The sequence below is a fragment of the Dama dama genome, chromosome 16 (assembly GCF_033118175.1).
Source record: "Dama dama isolate Ldn47 chromosome 16, ASM3311817v1, whole genome shotgun sequence".
Taxonomy (NCBI): Eukaryota; Metazoa; Chordata; class Mammalia; order Artiodactyla; family Cervidae; genus Dama; species Dama dama.
The window spans coordinates 33,923,429-33,945,209 of record NC_083696.1 but is presented as its reverse complement, the minus strand read 5'-3'; the positions used below and the strand labels follow the sequence as shown (position 1 = coordinate 33,945,209).

Below are 21,781 nucleotides of genomic sequence, written 5' to 3'. Positions count from 1 at the left end.
TGGAGTACTTCAGACTCCCTTCTTCTTGGCTTCCTTCATGTCTCCTATCCCCATCCAGTAGTAAAACATTTTTTTTGTATTTAAATAAATCTATGGGCTCAAGGGTTTATTATCAGTTAAAGAGTATGAAAAACTGATGAAAAATGAGGGCAGTAAATATTTTAGGACTACATTTTAAATAATTTGCAAATCAAAGTACCATAAATATTTTACCTACTTTAAATCCAAGCAAAACAATTCCAAGGGAAGAGTTAATTTCCAGTTCTCATAGGCATCGTGGGAACAGGGTTACTGCAGAGCACAGGACATAATTCTGATACCATTTAACACCTGCAACCAAATGTTTAGCCACAGTAGCAGCAGTGCCCTCTGCTCCTTTAACTCAATGATTTTCAAAGTGTAGAAAGCAGAATCATTTCCCAGAAAACTTTAAATAATCTTATTGAACTAACATTTTAAAAGCTGTCAATATTCTACAAATGTGTTCATACTAATGATCATGTTCCATTCAAGTCAGCTAACACATCTTCATATCTTTTGAGTGCTGTTGACATTTACTAAGTTGAATGCTTTAATTATATATCAAAGTAATAAAAATAGTTCACTGATTCATGGAAGGATTAAAAGTAGCAATGAAAGTAGTAAATAATACAACTTATAAAAATAGCATTAATTTAAAAAATGAACAGGACTCTAATACAGTGAATACAGAATGTAAATTTGTTTCAGGACAAAAGTGATATCATATAAGCAGCTAAAAAGGAAAATAATAGAAAATTAAAATACCAAAATTAAGAGCCTCTTGATGAAGGTGAAAGAGGAGAGTGAAAAAGCTGGCTTGAAACTCAACATTCAAAAAACTGAGACCATGGCATCCAGTCCCATCACTTCAAGGCAAACAGAGAAAACATGGAAACAGTGACAGATTTTATTTTCTTGACTGCCACAATCACTGCAGATGGTGACTGCAGCCACGAAACGAAAAGACATTTGCTCCTTGGAAGAAATGCTATAACCAACCTAGACAGCATATTAAAAAGCAGAGACATCACTTTGCCAACAAAGGTCCGTATAGTCAAAGCTATGGTTTTTCTAGTAGTCATGTATGGATGTGAGAGTTGGATCATAAAGAAGGCTGAGCACCAAAGAATTGATGCTTTTGAACTGTGGTGTTGGAGAAGCCTCTTGAGAGTCCCTTGGACAGCACAGAGATCAAACCAGTCAATCCTAAAGGAAATCAACCCTGAATATTCACTGGAAGGACAGATGCTGAAGCTGAAGCTCCAATACTTTGGCCACTGATGAGAAGGGCTAACTCACTGGAAAAGACCCTGATGCTGAGAAAGGCTGACAGCAGAAGAAGACGGCAACAGAGGATGAGATGGTTGGATGGTATCACCAACTCAATGAACATGAGTTTGTGCAAACTCTGGGAGACACTGAAGGACAGGGAAGCCTGGCATGTTGAAGTCCATGGGGCTGCAAAGAGTCAGACACGGCTTAGCAACTGAATGACAACAAAGACACCAACTACTTGAAATTTCAATTTACTGAATCATCAGTCTATTTGTTCCTAGTTTTCTGCTATGAAATATGGTCAGACCTAAAGACATAGTTTTTGTTTCACTTTAAAGTGCAGTGACCTGTATGAGTTTTTCCAAAACAAGTACCAAGTAATGCTTTGGAGAACAAAAGTGATGAATTTTGTTGCTAAAGAAAAAGTTAAAAAAAAAAACACAAAGAGCACTCTTTATAGTGAAATCAAATGCAAGTCAAACTATCACCAAGAGACTTATTACACCAGCCACAAGGTTAATGAGAAATATCACTTTCACAAACAAAAAACAGAACAAGCTATTGGCAAAATGCCTTTATCACATGAACTAGAGGATACAATGTGAGAAAACAATTAACTATGCACATGCTAGGAGACATTCCACTTCAGAGTTGGATAAAACCAGTGATATGTGGGGTCTGAATCAATACAACAGGAGAAAGAAATACACAGAATCTGATCTATTTTTCATTCAACATCCACTAGAAGAGACTTTTCTATTATTTTGGGGCCATGATGTAAAATTTTAAAAAGGTAACACTGGAATCAGTACTGTGTATGCTAAGTCACTTCAGTCATGACAGACTGGGAGGCTCTATGGACTGTATTCCATATAACGTTAATTGCCACCTCGACTTTTATAAAATGTTCTAGCTCCTTGGTTTTTAATAAAACAAAAAATAGGTGCTGTCTAAAATTTCTGTTCCCATAACAAATTTCTTTCAAAGTATACTTTCATTTTAGACATTAAGTACAATGTTCTCCTTTTATGTGGCAGAAACTTTTCTTCCGTTGACATGAGATTAACTAAGATCCAGTGCTTGCTCCTAAGTATATGTAATGGATGCTTCTTTACTGTCTTTCTTGTTGCTGTTTAATGCAGCTATCAGATTTTATGTTGAGGCTTAGTTGATGTAAATTTATGTTATCACTTTGACGATTTAGGAGTAGGAAACTTTGTCTTGGTATTACTCTTCTGTATTTAAAATAGTCATACAACAGACAAGATTTCTATATCCAGCTTTTCAATCGGCTCAGTTTGAATGTCATTCTTTTGGCAGTGGATATCCAGTTTCCCCAAAACCATTTGTTGTAAAGACATAGGTGGAGTTTCTTACAGTGCTGTTGCCCTGTGTGAAGAATACCCACCACAACTGAATGCCTTCTGCCTACTATAGTCAGTCTGGTCCCTTTTAAAATCTATTATTCCACACAGTAAAATAGATTCCAAGTGGTATACTGTCTATCAGCTCCAGAGCTTGCCTTATCTCTTCTTTACTTATCAGTGTAATTATCCCAGGAACTACTTCCCAGGACCTTGATTATTTTCCTACAAGTCAGACTTCCAAATAAGGTAACAGGTTTTCCTAAGTGACCCATCAATAGTATATCTAGTAGAAATTCCTCAAAGTTCCTCAGCCTTGGATGACATTTTTATATAGTGTTAGGGCCAAGTTAACTATTTCTTCCTCCTAATTACCTGGTCATTTTAGCAATAATCAATGGGGGCAGGAACAAAGGCAATAAATATCTGTTCTTAAGTTCCCATATTACATGGAATTTATTTTGATGCAGAATTGAGCAGTTTTCCTTTATTAATTTTCCAGTGTCCCTTGGGCCACTGGGAGAAATTCTCTCTGGTGAAGACACTGGAAAATTCTATTACTGTCTAAACAAGTGTATCACTAATAATACTTGTAAACCAGAATAAAATCTGTCATAATGAATGCTGTAAAAGGAAAAAAAGAGTCAAATAATCCCCCTAAAATAAGACAATTTATTCAGTTTACCAGTACCTGGAAATATCCTTTTTGCACAGCTCTAGTGTAATAACAAATGCTTGTAATGATGAGCCTGAGGCATTACAAATTTCTGTAGAAAATGTTATAATTAACATAGCTTATGTTAAGAGCATGGTTTAGTACAGTTAAATTCTTTTAAAACTGAAACTCAAGCACAATAGGTATAGCCACTCCATTAAGCCAAACATCTGCTAAAATAATATTTCAATAGATCAAATGACAGTTTAATAGATAAGAAAATAACTATTCATTTTTCATACATACAGCATCTCCTAGAGTACATTCCAAATTTAGTTTATTTTCCTGAATACCACAAACACAAAAAGCTGATTGGTTTTATTAAATTATCTCTTTGATTTGGTTATTAATGACAGTTATTTAATAGAGGCATAAAAGAAGAAAACACTGCATAAATAGGTTTAAAAAAACAAATGTCACAAACTATTTTACAACAAGACTGAAAAGGAAAAGTTTCCCCGCAAAGTCTTTCTTCTTTAAACAAAACTGTCACTGAGTATTTCCAGTTAGTATTGTTCTTATAAATATGATTTTCTTTACTTTAAATAATTTAATCCTGTTTTTCTACCTTCCCTATCTCTACCTCATTTGTAAAAAGGCAGATGAAGTAAAAACTCAGAAAATAACTGTTTGAAACTAACAAACTAACAAAAATAATAAATGTGTCTATCTGCTTTCCTAGTTAGATAAAAACCAGAACCTCTTATTAAAAGTAGCATACACATGTGAGTTAATCCAATATAAAATGCTCCTCAGAACAGCAGCATCATAGTTGGATGCAATGCTATCTAAAAAATGCAAAAATTCACTGAAAACTAAAGCAAAACAACTTGATTTACTTAGCTGTACCTGCTCATCTCTTTGTCTCCACTCTTGCCAATTTTCTTCTCGTGAATCCTTCTGTACTGGGTTTGATAACGAAAGCTCATGTTGAGCATTACAAATGGCATGGGAGGATTTCTGTGGAATTTTCTTAAAAGCAAGATTCCTGAGCTATGGAAAAAAACAACAAAAAAAATTAAATTCCGTTTACCAATACTGGGATACTAATGATTTTTTGGAAGTTAAGAAATCAATATTTTCATACTTCTAAATACTCATTATGCTAACTCACAAAGTCACTATGTGAACTTTTGTAATCTTTGTAGAATTTCACCAGCATTGAAGAAAATTTTGGTGGATTTCTAGATGAAATGATTAATAAGTAAAAATGGATTATACTCTATTATACCACCATCTGAACCAATTTAATGATCCTGGTTTACTAAAGGGTTTATAGGAATAGAGAACAGGATAACAAGTGTGCTTTTTATTTTTTTTTTCATTTATTTTTATTAGTTGGAGGCTAGTTACTTTACAATATTGTAGTGGTTTTTGTCATACATTGACATGAATCAGCCATGGATTTAACAAGTGTGCTTTTAAAATCCAAAAGAATAAGGTTCAATAAGATTAAATTTTAATGGCTTATAAATTTAAAAGTTTAAATAGTGGGAGCAGATAGCTTAAGGAACTCTAGCAACTACTTTGCTAGTCCTGAAAAATACAGAGCCTACAACTAGCAATATATGGTTAGGAAAATACTTTAAATGGTTACAACAGTCCAGTGGGGAAAGAGGACAAATCAAATCAGTCTGTCTTAGGTAATACAGATTGCTCTACAGGCATTAGTAAGTTTGAGGAACTTTAAAATATGATGACAAGAGACAGAGCAGTTCAAACATTCATGCCCCATGATTATTTCATTATAGATGTCTGCTGTTTACATTTAATGTAGAATAATGAGTTTCTAATGCAGCAGACATTAGCGTCTACCCTAACAATGTTAGCAAGGTAAAAAGTTCCAGTGAGAACAGATGCTAATTTTGTTCCTCTTATATTGTAAAGACTGTAGCAGTTTCCTCTGTATCTCTAAAAGGGAAAAAAACAAAACTTGTAATCTAATAGCTTTAAAGATTTTTCCAATAAAAGCAATGGATAAGTTTTTTAAAAAATACAGGGCCTAGCCCACAAAGTAACATAATGAATTAAAACTGTACTGGCCAAGCCACTCCTAACAGTAAGAATAACCTGAGACACAGAGGTTGAAACAGGGAGAAAGGCACTGAGAGGCTATTATGGATTAAATTGTATTCCCTCAAAAAATATGTTGTAGGCCTAACTCTTGCTGTCTGTGAATATAACCTCATTTAGAAAAAGGATCTTTGCAAATATAATCAAGTTAAGGTTAAAGTGAACTAGGCTGGGCCTTAGTGAATGAAAGGTATAGACAAAGATATATGAAGCCAAGGAACACTGAGGACTGACAGCTACCATAAGAAGCTAGGAAGAGGAGAGGAAAAGGAGGATTCTACTCAGAAAGAGCCTGGTCCTATTAACACCCTGGTTAGAGCTTCCAGCCTCTAGAACTGTTAAGAGAATACATTTCTGTTGTTTTAAGTCACCCAGCTTGTGGTATTTTGTTACAAAGTCCTAAAAAACCAATAAAGAGGCTTTAAATCAAGGATCAACAATTTAACTGATAATCAACAGACCATTCTGCAGGAGGGAGTGATGAGATACAAACACTGCTTTAAGTAAGTGGTTTCTGCTGTGGGAAAGCCAGAAGAGGAGATGCTGCTAGAGATGAAGCCATGGCAGGTTCAGTGCTTATTTATTACAGAAAATAGACTGACAGAACTATACCTGCGCAAGTGGGAAGGGAGGATCCTCAGGCTCATTCTCAGTAATGCAAATGTAAACCCCACTATTACCTTATTTTCTGTTACCCCAAATCATCTTTAATTCCCAAAAGAAATGGTAGGCAATCAAAAGACTGGACTTCTGAAAGGTTATATAGTGAGAAAAATGTCTTTTAAAAAAGTGACCCTGTGTGGCAAAATTTTAAAGAGATACTCAGAAAGCAATGGTGATGGAAATTAACAAATTGAAAAGGCTTTTCCGCAGTCTTGGGATATTATAAAATGAATATAGGGAGAAAAAAACACTTTTACTACTTCTCTTATTCAGTGATAGAGAAAGGTCCTTATATACCTACTGCTCTATTAAAAGACAAACACAGCCTAGAGATGTTTTTCAGTATTTCTTTTAAAAATAAATGGGCACATTACATGTTGGTCATATAACTCAAGCTAGGAGTATTTACCAACAGACTGGTTCCAAACAGGAAAAGGAGTATGACAAGGCTGTATATTGTCAGCCTGCTTATTTAACTTCTATGCAGAGTACATCATGAGAAACGCTGGGCTGGAAGAAGCACAAGCTGGAATCAAGATTGTCGGGAGAAATATCAATAACCTCAGATATGCAGATAACACCATCCTTACGGCAGAAAGTGAAGAGGAACTAAAAACCCTCTTGATGAAAGTGAAAGAGAAGAGTGAAAAAGTTGGCTTAAAGCTCAACATTCAGAAAACTAAGATCATGGCATCCGGTCCCATCACTTCATGGCAAATAGATGGGGAAACAGTGGAAGCAGTGTCAGACTTCATTTTTGGGGGCTCCAAAATCACTGCAGATGGTGACTGCAGCCATGAAATTAAAAGACGCTTACTCCTTGGAAGGAAAGTTATGACCAACCTAGATAGCATATTAAAAAGCAGAGACATTACTTTGCCAACAAAGGTCTGTCTAGTCAAGGCTATGGTTATTCCAGTGGTCATGTATGGATGTCAGAGTTGACCTGTGAAGAAAGCTGAGCACAGAAAAATTGATGCTTTTGAACTGTGGTGTTGGAGAAGACTCTGGAGAGTCCCTTGGACTGCAAGGAGATCCAACCAGTCCATCCTAAAGGAGATCAGCCCTGGGTGTTCATTGGAAGGACTGATGCTGAAGCTGAAAACTCCAATACTTTGGCCACCTGATGCAAAGAGCTGACTCATTGGAAAAGACCCTGATGCTGGGAGGGGTTGGGGGCAGGAGGAGAAGGGGACGACAGAGGATGAGATGGCTGGATGGCATCCCCGACTCGATGGACATGAGTTTGAGTAAACTCTGGGAGTTGGTGATGGACAGGGAGGCCTGGCGTGCTGCAATTGATGGGGTAGCGAAGAGTCGGACAAGACTGAGCAACTGAACTGAACTGAGGAGTATTTAGGTGAGAAGGATCTGCCATGTACTTACTACCCTTAAGAAACATTTGACAAACAAATGCATAAAAATGTATACATTTCAAGGCTAGTCATAGGATTATTATCTATCATTAAAAAAATGGGAAACCTAAATGTTTATCACAATAGTCTGATTAAGTAAACTATGACAAAGCCACATACTTTTAAATAATGTGGAGTCATTTAAAATAATGTTGATTTTTATTTACTCACATGGAAAACTGCTCATGCTAATTTTTAAAAAACCAGTTATAAAAGTCTATTATATAATCTAATTTTCATTTAAGTTAAATATGAATGTAGATATATGTGTGTGCACATGTCTATATATTCAAAAAACATATATATGTGTACAGAACACACATACCAAAATATTAATTTGTTATATCTCTAGTTATAGTCACTAGAGAATAAATATTTTTATTTTATATTCACAATTGATCTGTTTCTTTTTCTATATTTTTTATTTTATATTCACAAATGATCTTTGTTTCATTTTAAGACTGCCTATGTTTTTCAGGAACTTTCTGGAAGAAGCACATAAGCTTCCATAGACAAGGAAAAGAAAGGCATTCCATATGTTCATTACATTTGACTTCAAATACACACAAATTCATATATTTATATGTATTATAGTCATAATTACCAAGTACCTATGGACCAGGAACTGTGGATACATGGATCAACAAGATAGTAACTGTCCTCTTCATGCTTACAATCTACTGAGAAAGCAGACATGAAATATAATTGCTACCTCATTTGCTTCACTCTGCTGCTGTTCCTTCTTTTTTCTTCTTTTCTCTCTTTTTTTCTCATTTGTAGTCGATTTATTTGTTTGAGACTTTCCAGTATTTCGACCTTTGCCTTTTCCAGGCTCAGAATCAGAACCACTGCCACTATCCACTTGCAACAAGGCAAAACGAGAGGCAGTAGTGGGAACAGAACTAAGTACTGCTGAGGCCATTGTAAAGATTTTTCTTTCAAAATACTTCTGTCAAGAATTCCTGTGGGAAGGGAGAAAGGAGGCAGATAAGTAAACACAGTAAAATCTGTTTCTAGATTTTACTGTTTTATATTTCAGAACAAACAGAAACACACACACACTTCTCCTGACACTGGATTTAGTAACATTTGGATTCATACCCACAGTCCTACTGGCAATGACATACTTTTTAAACTTAAGTAAACAACATAAAATTGCATAATATAAAACAAAAAATTATATAGTGAGATTTCACAATTATTACTAGGCTACCACCAATATAATTATTTTTCCATTCAGTTTCCAAAAATTAGTGACTTTCCTCTTTCTTTTAAATACGCCACCATAGCTACACTCCATGGGATCCCAAAGAGTAGGACACAACTGAACAACTAACACACACATAAAACAGAAGCCCAGTAAGTTCTCAGGGGTGTGACATTTCTCACCTGACCACTTGTCAACCTCACAAAGGTCCTAGTCTAAAACATCACTTCTTACCTATCAAAAATAAATAAATAAATAAATATGCCACCATATATCTATGAAGAACATCCCAAGTCTGCCATAATACAGACATATATTTATGGAAAACATCCTAAATCAATAGTTTATTAATAAAATTAAAAAATATGTATATCATTTCACTGCACTAGAGACCACTGGTCCTGCTGCTGCTAAGTCGCTTCAGTTGTGTCTGACTCTGTGCAACCCCATAGACGGCAGCCCACCAGGCTCCCCCGTCCCTGAGATTCTCCAGGCAAGAACACTGGAGTGGGTTGCCATTTTCCTCTCCAATGCATGAAAGTGAAAAGCGAAAGTGAAGTCGCTCAGTCGTATCCAATCCTGAGTGATCCCATGGACTGCAGCCCACCAGGCTCCTCCATCCATGGGATTCTCCAGGCAAGAGTACTAGAGTGGGCTGCCATTTCCTTCTCCCACCACTGGTCCTACTACCTGCTTATCCTTAACTTTGAAGACAGGGAAAAAGGAGTAGGAAAGGAAGAACATTCTTATATACAAATTCTGCCTTAAGTTTGATTCTAGAGTGACGGCAAAATAGAGAACTTACCCTGGAGAAGGAAATGGCAACCCACTCCAGTATCTTGCCTGGGAAATCCCATGGGCAGAGGAGCCTGGCAGGCTACAGTCCATGGGGTCGCAAGAAATCAGTCAGACACAACTTAGCGATTAAACCAATGCCACCACCACACATGCAAAACCTGAAAATATTCATGACCAGCAGAACCACACATCAAGAATTACTGAAGGAGGTTCTTTACGTTACAGGGAAAATCATCCCAGATAGAAATGTGGCTCTTCACAATAGACAGAAGAATACTGGAAACAGAAACTACATTGATTAAGTTCATAAAATTTTCTTCTATATAAATGTCCCTAAAGCATGACTATTATAACAAAAATTATTATATATATAACTTATATCTAAGAAAAACTATATAATATAGAAATTATATATAATATAAAAACATTCTATAACAAAAATAATAGCATATGTTTTTATAATATACATGTAAAAATATTTTTATTTATGTAAAAATAATATACATGTGTTACCTCAATAGTTAAAAAAAGAGAACTTAAATTCTCTCAACCAAAGGAAACTTTTCAAAATCACCTTCTACCGTTATCTTTTAGTTAACTAATCTCAGTGCACCCTATGTCTTTCAGTTTTTTTTTATTTTATTGTAGCTAATTTACAATGCTGTGTTAATTTCAAGTGTACAGGGAAATGACTCAGTTATTTATATACATGTATATATTTTTACTCAATTATTTAAATATATATATACATATTATTTATGGGGCTTCCTGGTGGCTCAGTGCTAAAGAATCCACCTGCCAATGCAGGAGATGCTGGTCCAATCCCCATGTCAGGAAGATCCCCTGGAGAAGGAAATGGCAACCCACTCCAGTTTTCTTGCCTGGGAAATATTGTAAACAGTGCCCAATGTTCACAGCAGCGCTATTAACAATAGCCAAGACATGGAAACAACCTAAATGACCATCAAGAGATGAATGGATAAAGAGGATGCATGTGTGACTTGTGTAATCCAAGTCATCTGTTTGTGATATACAAACACAATGGAATAATACTCATCCATAAAAAAGAATGAAATAATGACACTTGTAACAACATGGACCTACATATGATCATATTAAGTGAAGTAAACATGAGAAAGACAAATATCATATAATATCACTTATATGTGGAATCTAAAAAAAAAATAATACAAATGAATTTATTTACAAAACAGAAATAGCCTCATAGACATAGAAAATGAACTCATACTTACCACAGGTGATAGAAGGGGTGAGGGGAAGATTAAATTAGTTTGGGATTAACATATTCACACTATGATATATAAAAGCACCTACTGTATAGCAGAGGGAACTATATTCAATCTGTAAACAAGGCTGCTATGAAAACCGAGTGCCTTCATGGATCACAGCTCTGTTGTGGCACAGGGGCTCGCATAACTCAATGAAGCTACGAGCCATGCTGTGCGGGGCTGCCCGAGACAGAAGGGTCATAGTGAAGATTTCTGACAAATGCGGTCCACTGGAGGAGGATATGGCAAATCATTACTGACTCAAGAAGCCCATTAACAGTATGAAAAGGCAAAAATATGTGACACCAGAAGATGAGCCCCCTAGGCCAGAAAGTGTCCAATACACTCCTGGGGAAGAGCGGAGGGCAATTACTAACAGCTCCAGAAAGAATGAAGCAGCTGGGTCCAAGTGGAAACAATGCTCAGCTGTGGACGAATCTGGTGATGAAAGTAAAGTCTGACACTGTAAAGAACGCCACTGCACAGGAACCTGGAATGTTAGGGCCATGAAGAAAGGTAAACTGGACATGGTCAAGCAGGAGATGGCAAGAGTGAGCATCGACATCTTAGGAAATCAGTGAACTAAAATGGATGGGAATGGGCAAATTTAATTCAGATAACCACTACATCTACTACTGTGGGCAAGAATCCCTTAGAAGAAAAGGAGTATTTCTCATCATCAACAAAAGAATCTGAAATGCAGTACTTGGGTGCAACCTTAAAAATGACAGAGCGATCTCAAATCATTTCCAAGGCAAACCATTCAACATCACAGTAATCCAAGTCTATGCCCCAATCACTGATGCCAAAGAAGTTGAAGTTGACCAGTTCTATGAAGACCTACAAGATCTTCTAGAATTAACACCAAAAAAGATGAAAGATGTCCTTTTCATCATTGGGATCAGAAGGCAAAGTAGGAAGTCAACAGATAGCCAGAGTAACAGTCAAGTTTGGTCTTGGAGTACAAAATGAAGCAGGGCAAAGGCTAACAGTTTTGTTAAGAGAAGATGCTGGTCACAGCAACCCCCCTTTTCCAACCCAAGGGATGTCTCTTCACATGGACATCACCAGATAGTAAATAATGAAAAACAGACTGATTATGTTTTCTTTGCAGCCAAAGATGGAAAAGCTCTATACAGTCAGTGAAAACAAGACCTGGAGCTGGCTGTGGCTCAGATCAAATTTCAGGCTTAAAATGAAGAAAGTAGGGAAAACCACCAGACCATTCAAGTATGACCTAAATCAAATCCCTTATAATGATACAATGGAGGTGATGAACAGACTCAAGGAATTAGATTTGGTAAAGTGACTGAAGAACAATGGACAGAGGTTCAGGAAGCAGTGACCAAAACCATCCCAAACAAAATGAAATGCACGAAGCTAGGGTGGTTGTCTCAGGAGGCCTTACAAATGACTGAGGAAAGAGGAGAAGCAAAAAGCAAGGGAGGAAGGGGAAGATATCCAAATGAATGCAGAGTTATAGAGAACAACAAGGAAAGGTAAGAAGACCTTCCTAAGTGAACAATGCAAAGAAACAGAGGAAAACAATAGAAGGGAAAGAGATATCAAGAAAATCCCTTCTTTCTCTTCAAGAAAATTGAATATATCAAGGGAACATTTCATGCCAAGATAGGCACAATAAAGGACAGAAATGGTATGGACCTAACAGAAGCAGAAGATATTAAGAAGTGGCAACAATACACAGAAGAACTATACAAAAAAGATCTTCATGAGCCAGATAACCACAACGGTGTGATCACTCACCCAGAGCTAGACATTTTGGAGTGTGAAGTCAAGTGGGCATTAGAAAGCATCACAACCAACAAAGCTAGTGGAGGTGATGGAATTCCACCTGAACCTTTTCAAATCCTAAAAGATGATGCTATGCAAGTGCTACACTCAATATGCCAGCAAATTTGGAAAACTCAGCAGTGGCCACAGGACTGGAAAAGGTCAGTTTTCATTCCAATCCCAAAGAAAGGCAGTGCCAAAGAATGTTCAAACTACCACACAGTTGCACTCATTTCACATGGTAGCAAAGTAATGCTCAAAATTCTCCAAGCCAGGCTTCAACAGTACATGAACCGAGAACTTCCAGATGTTCAAGCTGGATTTAAAAAAGGCTGAGGAACCAGAGATCAAATTGCCAAGATCTGATGGATCATAGAAAATGTAAGAGAATTCCAGGAAAACATCTGCCTTTGCTTCACTAACTACACTAAAGCCTTTAACTGTGTGGATCACAACAAACTGGAAAATTCTTTAAGAGACGAGAATACAAGACTACTTACTTGACTCCTGAGAAACCTATATACACATCAAGAAGAAACAGTTAGAACCAGCCATGGAAAAAGCTGACTGGTTCCAAATTGGGAAAGGAGTACAAGGCTGTATGTTGTCATCCTGCTTATTTAACTTATATGTGAAGCACATCATGTGATATGACAGGCTGGATGAATCAGAAGCTGGAATCAAGATTGCCGGGAGAAATATCAACAAACTCACATATGCAGATGATACCACTCTAATGGAAGAAAATGAAGAGGAATTAAAGAGCCTCCTTATGAGAGTGAAAGAGGAGAGTGAAAAAGGTGACTTGAAACTCTACATTCAAAAAACTAAGATCATGAAATCCAGTCTCATAACTTCATGGCAAACAGAAGCAGAAAAACTGGGAGTAGTGACAGATTTTATTTTCTTGGGCTCCCAAATCACTGTGGACAGTGACTGCAGCCATGAAATTAAAAGACGCTTGCTACTTGGAAGGAAAGCTATGACAAATCTACACAGTGTATTAAAAAAACAGACACCACTTTGCTGACAAAAGACTGTCTCATCAAAGATATGGTTTTTCCAATAGTCACGTATGGATGTGAGACTGGATCATAAAGAAGGTTGAGTGCCAAAGAATTGATACGTTTGAATTGTGGTGCTGGAGAAGACTCTTGAGAGTCCCTTGGACAGCAAGGAGATCAAATTAGTCAATCCTAAAGGATACCAACCCTGAATATTCCTTTGAAAGACTCCTGCTGAAGCTGAAACTCCAATACTGTGGCCACCCAATGTGAAGAGCTGACTCTGGAAAAACCCTGATGCTGGGAAAGACTGAAGGCAAAAGGGGAAGGGGGTGGCAGAGGATGATATGGTTAGACAGCATCACTGACTCAATGGACATGCGTTTGAGCAAACTCTGCAAGACAGTGGAAGACAAAGGAGCCTGGCTTGCTGCAGTCCATGAGGTTGCAAAGAATCAGACATGACTCAGCAACTGAACACAACAACAAATTAACACGGGTACACATATCTTTTTGAATTAAAGTTTTCTCTGGGTAAACGCCCAGGAGTGGGATTGCTGAATCATATAGTAGTAACTCTGTTTTTAGTTTTTTAAGGAGCCTCCGTACTGTTCTCCACAGTGGTTGCACCAATTCATATTCCCACCAACAGTATAAAAGGGTTCTTTTTCTCCACACCTTCTTCAGCATTTATGTGTAGATTTTTTTAAAATGACAGTCATTCTGACTGGTGTGAGATGATACCTCATTGCAGTTTTGATCTGCATTTCCCTAATAACTGGGCATAATGAACATCTTTTCATGTGCCTGTAGGCCATCTGTATGTTGTCTTTGAAGAAATGTCCATTTAGGTCTTCTGCCTATTTTCTGATTGGGTTGTCTTTTTGATATCAAACTGTATGAGCTCTTTATATATTTTAGAAATTAATCCCTTATTGGTATCTTTCAGCTTTTAAAGAAATTTTTAAACTCATGATATCAAAGGTCCTCTAATAAAAGTATATAAAGTTGAATCATTTTATTTACACTAGAAATTAACACAACACTGTAAATCAACTATACAATAAAAATTGTTTTTAAAAAGGTCCTCTAGTAATATCTAACCCAAATCCTTTGGCTTTACAGATGAGACAACTGGTACTTAGACTGGTTAAGCCATTCTGCAAGTGACTGTCAACGTCGGGACCAGAAATTAGATTTGCTTACACTCTGCAGGTTCTAAGAAGCCTTGTAACTACTAGAAGACTTAAGTATTCTCAGTTCAAAAGAAACAGATCTTCTTAATTGTGAAATTCATAAATGTTTTACTTTGAAATGTATTGAATACAAAACTGAATAAAATATTAAGTTTAAAAAACTAAAGGAACACTCCAAGTACCCAGCACTGAGATTAATGAAATGTTAACCCAACCTATGGTTCTCCCAAATAGCATCCCCCTAACACCCAACCTGTTCAAAGATAATTTATTATCCTGATTTGTGTGTTACTTATTCCTTTGTTTTTCTTTATAGTTTTATCATGTCTGCCTTGAGCCACAGTGCTCACACCTAAACAAGCTACTATTATTTCCACAATATCCTACTGCTTACCCAGGACACCCTATTTATACACTGCAGAAGGAGACTGTTTAAAAGTGTGACTACCAGGAGGTAAGGATCATTAAGGTACATTTTGAAAGCTAACCACACACTATGGTTATCATGTTTTTACCCCCCAGGAGGAAACAAAAATGAGAAGCATATATTCAATGTTCTATCTTAACCTAACAATCCAGAAAATTATTTAGAAATTTTTCAGTTTTTTGCTCAACAATGAGGGAAAACCAAAAGAAGAGCTGATATTTGAAGATGCCATCTAATAGTTACAAAATCAAAGTATTTTTATTATAATATCATATTAATACCTATTGTTCCTATGCCGAGAAATAAATGAATTAAGATAAAATACCACAACATACAGAGATGACATTACACCAATAAAATTAAGACATATTTTGAGGCTTAACTCTTTACCACAAACATGAGAATTAAGGCTTTGTAAGTTATTGAAAGGGAGAAAATACTACAAAATGAAAAGAAATTTTCAGACTCAAAAATATTATGGAAAACATTAATTCTGCTTCCATTTCAACATGCCATGTTAAAATCCTGTTAAGTTTTAGTAGTTCTGACCACTTTAGGCACACTAATCCTACACAGTTGTTCTACAACTACTGTATTTAATTTTAACTGTTGCAACTATAAATTGCATATGATAGCTATTCAAAAATATTCACTGCCCCTCCCTGAAAAAGAATTATGTATCACTCTCATGTTGAATGCAGACATGGCCAGTGTGACTTACCAGTGAAATGTAAGCTTTAAAAGCCAGAGCATGGTGAGCCATGTTTTTCCTCTGCTTCTGTTATTGCAGAAGCATATACTGAGAAGAAGTCTCCATCAGTCAAGTCTGATGGAGTCTGAAACTACAATGAAAAAAATCTCCTTACTAACCTGTAATGGATATGTAGCTTGAGAAGGAAAGCAACTTTGCTGCATTAAGCTGCTGAGCTTTTCAGGTTGTCACTGCAGTATTATCTAACCTTATCATCACTAACAGCTTACACAAATATACTTCCTCTCCAATTTAGGACTGATACCAAAACTGAATTTCATATCTGGATTGTCCTGCATGAGTGAAATGTTCACAGACATTCTAAACATCTCTTAAAAGCTCACAGAAATTTTTTTTCTTTGAAATGAAAAGAAAAAAAGTTTTTGGCCTTGAGAATCTGCGGTTGAGCCACTGGAAAGAGTCAAAGACCTAAAGATTTTATCTAACATACTGCATGAGGAAAACACCAATCTACCTGAAACCCAAGAATCACAGTAGTGACTATGTCTTAAATAGTGGACACACGTGACAAGCAACCAATGTTTCCTGAATGAATGAGAATAATAAAAGTGAAAAGAAAGCAATAGAATACATTGTGTTAACTGAGAAAAGAATTAGTGATAAACACTCAAAATAATTTTTTCTGATGAGGCAGCTAGCTATGCTACACCTTAGCAATCCATGTGCTTAACTAATGAAAGGTAGATGGAAAGGGGGAAATGTTCACCGGCAATGATCCCTTGTCTAGTCAGAAGAATAGAAGAGTGGTAGCCACCTGTACTAGACTTTATATAATAGTAAAATTAAAGGCAAAAATTAGCTCTACTTAGCAGCTGAGGGAGTAAAGAGATGGGACAACTGGAAGGGCTCATCAACTATATCATATGTTCTACTTTTATTTTTTTTTTTTTTTTTTTTTTAAGATAACACTGTATCTTTTAAAAAAAAGTGATAGACAACACATCAACTCCCTCATTAGTCATGAGAGGAATCTATATATCAAAAATGTATATACCATACACTAACCAACACTTCACAAGTGGGAAGCGGAGTGAAATGTAAACTTTAAATGAAAGAAGGGAATAAAAATAATCCCCAGTTTGTAAACATGCTATTTGTTTACATACCAAAAAGAATGAGATGTATGGGGCTACCCATGATGCCTATCTTCCCTTCTATAGTTTTCATTATTTCTCCAAATAGTCTATAATGACCTTCTAAAGAAAAAAAAAAATCTCATCTTGAAAAGCGAAAATGGCTATCTATACCCAAAATCAAAAAAGAAAACATAATATAATCAATGCAATATTGATTTTTCTGCCCTGTGTCAAAACTTAGAAAGGGCAACTACAGGTCAGAATTAACAATGACATGACTCAGGTCCCTTATGTTAGTGACTGAGAAGACAAATGACAGAAAGCAATTGTTAAAGACTGATTGTGTTGCATGTTTTTAAGAGAACACTGCCTTCATTAACAAATTTTTCTGAATTTACAAAAAAAAAAGTCATATAATCCAGGAATTCATTTGAAACTTCTAAACTTCTAAAAAAATCTTAAAGAGAAAAAGAGACAAATAAGCAGACCACAAAAACATTAGACTTTTTTTTTTTTTTTTTTTTAACATTAGACTTTTAAAGATACTATTTCAGGGAAAGGGCTAGGGTCAATATTCTTGTAAGGGTAGGGTTAGAGATCTTGTGTCCTACACTTCTGCATCTCCACCTATAGTCATATCAAAGAGATACTTAGGTAAACAGATGCAAATGGAGCTCTTCTCCCTCCCCCATTTTCCCGTTCTTTCTTTATCATATGGTCTTTAAAATCCAGGTACTCAAATGCTCAGACATTTATATACATACACTTAAACAACATGGAGATAATTAAGGTACACAAAAATATAGTAGACATCCACTAAGTTACTTACATTGGTCAGTCTATGACTGTAATGGCTAGTGTTCTATGTTAAACAGATACACATTACTAAAATACTACACAAATCAGTTTTTTTGGTCCAGAAATGTAATATCATTTTCTGTTTATCCCTCTTCCTGCTAAGTCTTTTTTTAAAAAATAATTTAAAGGTTAATTTAAGTAGTTGAAGGAAGACAAAAGTTCACAAGATAACTTAAAAACAAATGCACAATAAGTTTACAAATATAAATATGCAGGCAACTCATCATATGAAGTGCAATATTTTATACTTTCTTAACGAACACCATTAGTAAGTAATATCAAATTACAGGAAAGTCTCCACTTTATACTCAGTACTAGAATAGAAATTACTTAATATCAGAACATATGTTAGGATTTTCAAAAGCAACTGTCCTTCCTCAGACATTGTACTCCACCAAAACAATTACTTAGGACTTCCTTGGTGGCACAGTAGGTAAGAATCTGCCAACGCAGGACACACAGGTTCAATCCCTGGCCTGGGAAGATTCCGCATGCCACACAGCAGCTAAGCCCGTGCACCACAACTGCTAAGCCGGAGCACCTAGAGCCCGTGCGCCATGACAAAACAAGCCACCACAATGGGAAGCCTCTGCACTGCAACTAGGGAGTAGCCGGCGCTCACCACAACCAGAGAAAGCCTGTGCACAACAGTGAAGGCCCAGCATAGCCACAAATAAACAAACAAAAAAACTACTTAAAACTTCCTGACCACACATTTACTTTTACTTGTTTATAGCTTTTACTATGCCTTTTGCCTAAAATGCCCTATATCTCTTCCACTTACAACCTGTATTGGGTTGGCCACAAAGTGTTTTTTTTTTTTGTGGTTTTTCCATAAGATCTTACAGAAAAAGCTAAAGGAACTTTTTGGCCTACCCAGTAATTGTTCCTCAAAATCTTGATCAGGTGCTAGCATCTCTAAAATGCTTCTTCTAACCTGCCTGTTTAATCATTTCCTCCTCTGCAATATTTCTGTACTTTATATTTACTTTTATTACTGGACAGATTTAATTAAAATTATGTTTACTATTGTGCCCAGCTCTTTATAATCCTGATTTCAACATCCTGAAAGGCAAGGGCCTCTTCTTTCCACCCCCAACAAAATCACAGGACCTGGCACACAAAATATACATTTATTGAATTTGGTTTTTTAAAAAATATTTATATTTCCCAAGTACACAACTATCTACTCATTCAAAGACCTGCTCTAAAAGAGAATGTAGCAAAATGCAAAGTGCACTAGAGATAATCCTCAATTCCCAAAATGCAGATGTGAGTTAATAGTGGTTATTAGCAGTTCAAAGTTGCTTCATTGTTAAGTGCCATTCTACTAACTCATCATCACCACAACTAATATCATTTAGAAGGTATATTTGTTTAGGAAACAGAACTGGTTTTAAAACATTAATTTAAAAGAACTAGAATACATCAGGAGGTTAAGTAAATACGTTTACTAAATGAATAGCCTAAACTGCAAGAAGCAGGTTTTATAAATGCCTGAGCCTCTTGGGTTCCTCTACCGAAGTTCTGAGAAAAAGTGCCACTATGATATCATTCTTCTCGACTATGATCATCCTAGGGTCAAGAAAGATGGTAGCAGTAGCCATCCCTCAGTCCAGGGAACCATAATTAGGGCACTTGACAACTGACATATATATAAGCTCCTCAATCAAGAACCACCAAATATATCCCTTTTTATAAAAACAATAGTGATCTTCCACTAACATAATCAACCAGTAAGCCTGGTGAAAAAAGAAATGAATACAGTGTGGTCTCACTGAAAAGTAGCTTAGATTTTAAAAAACAAAAGCCATAAAATGAAATGGCACTGCGTATGAGTGACTTAATATCTGGTGAAAATTTCATTGTATTTCTTTCATGTTGTTCCTCAAATTACACAACTACACAATATCTTTCACTTTGGCGTCTTATAAACTAAGGTTCACAACCAGTAAGTGCCAGGAACATACCCAAACTTTGCTATCAACGAACTTAATACATACAAACATTTTTTTCCTTCATAGTTCAATACTGTCTCCCATCTCTAACCTGCAGCATCTAAATTTGTGTGGATTGAAAAACCTAAGCAAACAGTACAAGCAGGTACTGAGTGAGGAACTAAGGGATTCTCCCATGAATAAAGCACACGTATCTTCATTAGTCCCAATGATCTCTTCCTGTTTAACTTCTGAATTCTTCACTCTTTATAAAGAGTGAAGCCACCTTATTGATATCTTCTAGCTAAGTGTGTTGTTAACAAGTATGACATCATCTTCCGTTCATCAGGATCTGACTAATGCAAACTTATGTGTTATGAACTTGTTGAGAAAAAATCTGTTATTTCTACAGATTTTTTGTTTTTAATTGCCACGAAGTTTAATATTCTTATAGCTAGCAAGTCAAATTTACCAAATTGACGATTCAGGTTACACTTACAAGCACGTTTACTATGTAAAGAAGCAGGCAATAATGAAAAGTGTAGCGAATATTTCAGTGGCTGTCCAGAAGAGGAAAGACGATTTTTCTCATTAGTGCGTCTAATGAAAGCCATAGCACTTACTCAATTGGAGACTCTAGCTAAAGTTAAAAATGAAAAATCTAAAAGAAGGTGGAGAGAAAATACAACTTAATAAATGCCATTTTTACTTTTTTAATAAGCCATTTTACTTTACTGTTCAATATCGACCAAGATCCCTAAGTGTTAGAGATGACAAAATTTCTGGAAGACTGCTTATTACAAACAATAACTGCCAAAAAAAAAAAAAAAATTCAAAACCCTTCTCTTTTTTCAATAGCCAGCGGGAGGAGGAGGAGCACTTTATTCAAGAAGTAATTCACTATACCTCATGCACGAACGAAAGCCAAATATCACCCATAGGCTGTTAACCGATGCTCCCAAACTTACTCGCGCAAAGTACACACGAGAAAGAAACAGGGCTGGGAGAGACCGAACTCTGGCAAAGAAGCGGTTTCAAAACCTGCAAAGGAGAAAAACAGCGAGTCGGGTTAGTTGCTCCAGAAATTTCCGAGCGCCTGGCTTCCCGGGAGAGAGAGCGATGCCCGCGGCGGGGAGGGGGCGGCGGCACCTGTCACTCGGCGGCCCGGCGACCGCGGTCGCCCCCTGGCCCGGCCCCCGCGGGATCTCGGGAGGCGCAGGCACCGCCGGTGCGCCCGGGCCTGGGGTCGGCGCGGGTCCCTCTCCGCCGCCCCCGAGCTGGGCGCCGAGGGCCTTCCTGAGGAGCGGCCCTCCCGCGCACTCTGCCCAGTGGCTCCGGCCAGCGGGGCCCGTCGCCTCAGGCCGAGTCCCCAACTGCCGAGCCCGGGGCGCCCTGAGTGGCGCGGCCGGGCCGCCACCACTGCCTCAGGGGCGCCGGAGCTGACCCCCCGCGAGGCGGCCCGCCCTCCGCGTACTCACCGGGCCTCCCCGGCCGCCGGCTCGGCCCTCCTCTCCCTCCTCCCCCCCGCCGCCGCCGCCGCCGCTCCGCGGCTCCCGGGGCGGCCGCACTGGGCGTTGGGACTGCGCTGGGTCAAGTGTCGGGGGGCAGGGCGGGCTCGCACCGGGCAGGGGTCGCGCGGCGGCCCCGCGAGCGGGCGCCGGGCACTAACGGGCCCCGGGGCGTCGGGCCGGGCGGACCGCGGCGGGGAGCGCGGCTGCGGGCCGCGCTGAGGGGCGGAGAGAGCGCGGCCGTGAGCCGAGGGCGGGAGGGAAGTCCCGGCTGAGGGGGCGGCGTGAGAGCCGCGGGGCGGGGCGGGGGAGGGGCCTGGCGCGCCCGCCGCCGCGCGCTGGGGTTTGTTTATTTTCTCGGTTGGTTGCGGCGCTGGCGCGTGGGTAGAGGT

The 21,781-nt window shown here is 37.8% G+C and overlaps 1 protein-coding gene across 3 annotated transcripts in view; it reads right to left on the bottom strand.

Annotated features, from left to right (window-relative positions):
- The window catches only part of GKAP1 (G kinase anchoring protein 1), a 95,027-nt gene extending 73,597 nt beyond the window's left edge, over positions 1–21,430 (bottom strand). Inside the window, exons 1-4 of one of the 3 annotated variants that reach the window (XM_061163759.1) lie at positions 21,360–21,430; positions 20,788–20,922; positions 8,239–8,488; positions 4,225–4,368 (exon numbers count right to left, since the gene is read on the bottom strand). In XM_061163759.1, coding sequence (XP_061019742.1) covers positions 4,225–4,368; positions 8,239–8,448 — 354 coding nt within the window. In that variant the 5' untranslated portion in view covers positions 8,449–8,488; positions 20,788–20,922; positions 21,360–21,430. Of the gene's footprint in view, positions 1–4,224; positions 4,369–8,238; positions 8,489–20,787; positions 20,923–21,359 lie in introns of those variants that run through there. The other 2 variants (XM_061163760.1, XM_061163761.1) reach the window with 2 other exon arrangements.
- Between the last annotated feature and the right edge of the window lie 351 nt (positions 21,431–21,781).